Source organism: Diabrotica virgifera, chromosome 9 (genome assembly GCF_917563875.1).
Source record: "Diabrotica virgifera virgifera chromosome 9, PGI_DIABVI_V3a".
Lineage (NCBI taxonomy): Eukaryota > Metazoa > Arthropoda > Insecta > Coleoptera > Chrysomelidae > Diabrotica > Diabrotica virgifera.
The window spans coordinates 36,569,371-36,575,370 of NC_065451.1; the positions used below are offsets into that span (position 1 = coordinate 36,569,371).

Below are 6,000 nucleotides of genomic sequence, written 5' to 3' on the forward strand. Positions count from 1 at the left end.
TAAATTTCTTTTTTATTCTTTGTGTGTACAGAATATGGAAATTGATACGATTGATGGCTGCCAAAGTCGTTTTAACAAATGTCACTTTGTAAAATTATCAACATTTTGATTTACAAAACATCCTGTCATTCTTAAAGCTTCCGTTACTGCTTTTGTTCAATTATAGTTCAGAAGACAGCTGTATCCCCTGTTTTGTGCATATGTTACAGTTCAAGTTGATTCTCAGTTAAGAGTTGACTTCCTAGTTCGAGTCAACTCCAACTGAAACGAGCAGTAAAAGTTTATTTGAAAAATTTAAACCAACTTTTACTAGTTGAAGTTGACTCTTCCTAACTCTTGTTAGTAAAAGTAGATTATACAATTTATACGAGTATAATCTCACGTGCATTTTTAATGAGTGTGCGTCTCTTTGTTTTGACCGTTTCAACTACTTATTAGTCCGGACTGTAACGTCGCCCCCGTTAGGTAAATTGTTCTGATTCGATTTTTTTCCACAAACTTACTCAAACAAATACATCCTTATAACAAATACACAGCGTCAGGCGGTACCGCGGTCGAAAAATTGTTTAACCAATTTTTGTTAACCAAATTCACAAAAATAATTCTTACTACTCTACCTCATATTATGTATAAGTTTTTATTGTGTGAAAATTGTAAATATAGATAGCAGTACATGAAGGGTTTAAATTGTGCCTGAAGTAATAATGTATTTTAAATGGGATTTACTTTTCCGCACCGTTTTTTAGCACACTTTCATATAATGAAATATCCTTAACTTTCGCCTTGTCATGGTGATGACATGTGAGCAATAAATTACAAAAAAAGTTTTGACAGTTTTGTGGTTTGACAGATGTTTTAATTTTTAAATGTCAAAGTTCTAAAAAATTGTAAAATAGGAATGTATTCCAGTGACGAAGAGTTGCAGTTTTTTTATTTGTTTTTTGGTAGATAAAATATTGTATCAAACTGTGCGTGAAGTACTTTTTGCGCACTTAGGCGATGTATAGCACTCGGTCCGTTCGTGCTCTAAACATCGCGTGCGTGCGCAAAAAGCATACTTCACGACCTGTTTTATAAATAACTAAGTATTTCACTCCGGACAAATTTTTTTAGATTATTTTGGTCATTCGGAGCAAAAAGGTCTCTTGTGATTTTTCTCTAAAATTCATAGTTTTCGAGTTATACGCGATTTAAAATTTGAAAAATGCGAAATGGCCATTTTTAAGGCTTAATAACTCGATTAAAAAGTATTATTATGAAAGTCAGAAAGTCACCTAATCAAAGTTTAAAGCCCTCCCCTACAAGATCCTGAAGAAATTTTTGTCATTATTTTATTACTAAGCTGTTATTTTTAATTATCAACAATGAGCGCTAAAAGCGTATTGAGGCGGTCGTCAATGTGAGTGCTAGTAAGATCCTCCATTCTGACCGTCCAATGGTGCATCTCAGTCGCACTCACATTGACAGCTGCCTCAATACGCTCCTAGCGTTCATTGTTAATAATTAAAAATAACAGCTAAATAATACAATAATGACAAATATTTCTTCAGTACCTTGTAGGAGGTCGTTAAAATTTGATTTGGTGACTTTCATAATGATAATTTTTAACTGAGTTATTAAGCCTTGAAAATGGTCATTTTTGCATTTTTCAAATTTTAAATCGCGTATAACTCGAGAACAATACATTTTACAGAAAAATCACAAAAGACCTCTTTTGCTCCGAATGATCCAAATTAATGATGTAAAAAAAATGTCCGAACTGATTTTTTTTGTGAATTTGTTAAAAAAAATGTTACAATTTTTCGATTACGGTACCACCTGACACCTTGTGGATTCGTTATAAGGACCTCTTTTTGAGGAAGTTTGTGCAAAAACATCGAACTGGAATAATTTACCTAACGCGGGCGACGATACAGCCTGGACTATAAATATCACGATTTGAACATAATATAAGTAAATAACATTTAATTTTTAGAATCGGTTGTTTGTGTGAATCAACTTTTACTAAATGGCATTGGGAAGAGTATACTTTAACTAGTTGGAGTCTACTTTTACTAGTAAATGTTGAATAAAAATCTTCATTTTATATTTATAATCAACTTTTACTAAAACCAGCCGTTTGAGTCGACTCGAACTAGGAAAAGTCAACTCCAACTGGATAATCAACTTGAACTGTAACACATATATAAGTATGTGTTTAAAACTACAAATATTTAAATTTCTATTTTTTAAATTCTCGGAGGGGGCCATGGCCCCCATGGCCCCCTCCATGGATCCGCCCTTGTTAGCCACAGAGGATTTTGTGATTGGAAACATGCAGATAGTAGGATTATAGATCACGAAATGTCTAAACCACACGAAAGAATTAGGCGTATTGACACTAGGGCTTCCAATCCCGCAATACCGAGATCTCGGTATTGCGGGATCCCGCGTCATTTTCCAATCCCGCGTGATGCGGGATTACAGGCGCGGGATCCGCGGGATTTGCGGGACTGAAAAAAGCGTACACTACTACTGTAGCTACGCTCGAAATTATCAAAAAACTGAAAAAAAAATTCAAGGTTAGCTTCAGAATTAGCTTTGTCTTTGCGTCGTATTTTACAACGACGTAGAAATGTGACGGCACTACTGATTTATCTCCAAAAGCTTCGCAGTTACCAAGCGTCGTGTGACGATTAAACTTTTCATCTCCCACCGAAAAGTTTACTTCGAAAAGAAATTAATGATTTTGTAACGGGAATGAACTTCAGCCTTTTAAATTCATCTGAGAGCAATGATGACGAATATTCTGATCAAGTAAGAAACACGTGAGAAACAATGTAGAGGTTCCATCATGGGGTTCCGGTCTTGATCTTAGATTGCAACAGGAGTTAGAGTTAACTATATCGTCAGCATGTAATGTATTTACTTTTCCCGTCGTCATCTCGAGCTAATACACTTGAGTCCATTATTAAAATAGAAATGATTCTCTACGAATCTGGGGAGTCAATGGGAAAATATCTTACACTTACATATAAAGTTACATATACGTATAAAAATACGCAGGAGTTTGGCAGATGACAGTTTAGATTTAGATATTGGCTAGTATGAATAAAAATAGGAATGTAGTTTATACTCCAAATTTTGGAGTACATACTCCACGCGGTAGTATCTACTCTTATGTACGGTGAGTAGAAACTCATCACATCAACATATTTTTATTCATATGAAATAAATGTAGTATAAACTTATACTTTATGCTCATACTCATGAGAACGTACTCGGAGTTTATACTCCGTTTTTATTCATACCATCCAATATGTTGTGTTTCCTTTGCAAACATTTTCAATTGAAAGTTTTAGCTAAATAATAGATAGTAACTTGTAGCTAAGTAATATAGCAACTAAATTAGTAAACTATATTAATTTTCAGTTGAAAATGGGTTTTTTGGTTGACTTTTAAAATTTTGTTGCTGTATTTCTTGAAGAAATAGATTTTTTGTTTTTTCAGTATTTGTTAGTTTGTTACTGTTTTTTCCGAAGAAAAAACAGTTTTGATCTCATACTAATAGTAATACTTAAATTAATGTGGAGTTAGTTGATTAATTTAATGTTTTATATGCCTTATATAAATACAATGACCATTTTCAATATGCGGGATCCCGCAAATACCGAGATCCCGCGGGATTGAAAATTCGTAGTCCCGCAAATACCGAGATTGAACTCAGGCTGCGGGATTGGAAGCCCTAATTGACACTGAAATAGCAAAACAGGCCGAAGAAATAAAGAATTATTGGAAAATGGTAACTCAAAGACTAATTTTAGTGTTATCAATTTTATTTGTGAACAAGATTTAGCATTTCGCAGCGAAAATGAGTTGTCGAATTCATCACAAAATGAAAATTATTTGGGAATACTCCTGTTATTAGCTGAATATGATTAATTTTTAAAGCACGATATTAATTAATATTCAAATCCTGGAAGCGGACATGTCAACTATTTTTCATCAACTATATTATGTGAGGAAATTGTACATCCGATGGGCCAAAACGTATTAAATGAAATAGTTTCAAAAATTAAAAAGTCAAAAAATTTTTCAGTTTGTATTAATCAAATAAAAATCAATTTCTTAAAATTTCTTGTATTTTTCACTTCCTCTACATATAGATACAACTTATCAGAATGTTTAAAAGCTGCGTCTTTAAGCGACAGCGACGCAGACCGTGGCAAAAATATTATTGTTTCTAAAAGAGCAAATACTAGGATGGTCATGGAGGTAATGCCGCAAAAGGACTAGTTAAAGGTTATAATGAAATTAAAGGAGCATTATCCAAAATTTCGGAAGACTATGAGCAACAATTTAAAACTCGTAGCATTGAAAATGGTTTGTACCTAAAATCGAATGTGTTTACTGGAAACAGAGAGGATATTAGGGAGGACAAACAACACAAGTCATATTGTTCAAGATCCAAATATTGACCTTAATTCAGGAGTGGCAGCACTTGGATCACTTAAATAAATTATACAGTCAAGGCGTGACAATTTTGAAAGGTATGTCATAAATCACAAACAGCCTCCCACCTACCTACCTCTTGGCAGTTTGAACATTTAATTTAAACGAAAAGCAATGTATTTGCCAAATAAACATTTTTTTCTATTTTATGATAGCAATAGAATGTATTTTGAGTTAAATAAATTACATAGGTACATTTTTCTTTTTGCGTCAATAAATTTAATTCAAAAAATATTTTTTTGACCACCCTGTATATATAATGATATTATTGTTTATATTAGTGAATAGAGAATTTAACTCCCATTCAAATGAGCTACCACACGACCCCTATTTCCATTTCAAAAATTATCGATGACGTCATCACGCTTAGATGGATGACATCACTAGTATGAAATGTATGCCAAAAAATTGTAATTTAAAAATAAAAATCGACCTCTTTCGGGATGTTTCTCCAGATTTTCATTTTAGTGAAAATGAATTTATTCCATAATTTAGCCCCTTTCTGTATAAATAATCATAAACATTTAAATATTCATTCCAGTACTCTTTATTTTGCCACATGCTGTACATTTAAAACATTTTAGGGTGATTCAGGAGGTCCTTTAGAACATGATGGTGTAGTTGTAGGTGTTGCATCGTATGTAATTGGTGAGTCAATGTATGGAGGATTTACCAGTGTCGCCGATTACCGTACATGGATAAGCAGAACCACCGGTATCTAATTTGCCAACAGTAACATTTTTTTGAGAATACAATCATGGGACTTGGTTTTTGTTAATGAAATACTTATGTAAATACTGTTCATTTCTCAATATATTTTGATTCAAATAGAAATATTGCCTTACTATAAAACAGCATTATCCACATTTTTCTCTGGGTATTACACACTCATTTTTTTTTCTCAAGATTACACCTTTGGAACATAATATTGAATTTTCCAATTCTCTACACAACCTGTAGAGAATTTGGAATGAAATTGAATACAGTAGGAAAAATGAAAGAATACCCATGAACGAACATATAAAACACGCTGTATTTTCCTGTCACCGTGTCACACAAAAAATTGGCCAGCGCAAGTATATGTAATAATTATTGTTACATGTACTTGCACTGGACAATTTTCTTTGTGACACGGTGACAGGAAAATACAGCGTGTTTTATATGTTCGTTCCTGGGTATTCTTTCATTTTTTCGACTGTATAAAGAATACAAAATAGACGGTCATCAGCAAGCACCAAACCAGAAGGGTGAAGGTCAATGTCGACGGAACAGATTATCTGGAAAGAGTAACAAGAATAACGTAGCTTTTAACTAGAATGGCGTAGAAAGCTTGAGAAGGTCGAGGCCCTCTAAGTAGTGATGTTGAAAAAGTAACTATTCGTTACAAAGTACTCGTTACTTGCGATTACCGAAAGTAACGATTACTATTCAGAGAAACAAATCGTTACTTTGATTACTCTGATTACTTCGTTACATCGTACCAATCGTTGATTACTTTGATTACTCTGA

At 33.3% G+C, this 6,000-nt stretch overlaps 1 protein-coding gene and 1 long non-coding RNA gene across 3 annotated transcripts in view; one reads left to right on the forward strand and one right to left on the reverse strand.

Moving 5' to 3' along the window:
• The window catches only part of LOC126892488 (uncharacterized), a 71,975-nt gene extending 66,651 nt beyond the window's left edge, over window positions 1-5,324 (reverse strand). The window contains exon 1 of the long non-coding RNA XR_007700864.1: window positions 5,204-5,324. This is a non-coding gene — a long non-coding RNA (uncharacterized LOC126892488). The remainder of the gene's footprint in view (window positions 1-5,203) is intronic.
• LOC114329385 (transmembrane protease serine 4) overlaps window positions 1-5,325 on the forward strand; it is a 110,196-nt gene extending 104,871 nt beyond the window's left edge. For both annotated transcript variants that reach the window (XM_050662031.1, XM_028278468.2), the window contains exon 6: window positions 5,076-5,325. In XM_050662031.1, the coding sequence (XP_050517988.1) occupies window positions 5,076-5,213 (138 nt within the window). In that variant the 3' untranslated portion in view covers window positions 5,214-5,325. The remainder of the gene's footprint in view (window positions 1-5,075) is intronic.
• The last annotated feature ends 675 nt before the right edge of the window (window positions 5,326-6,000 follow it).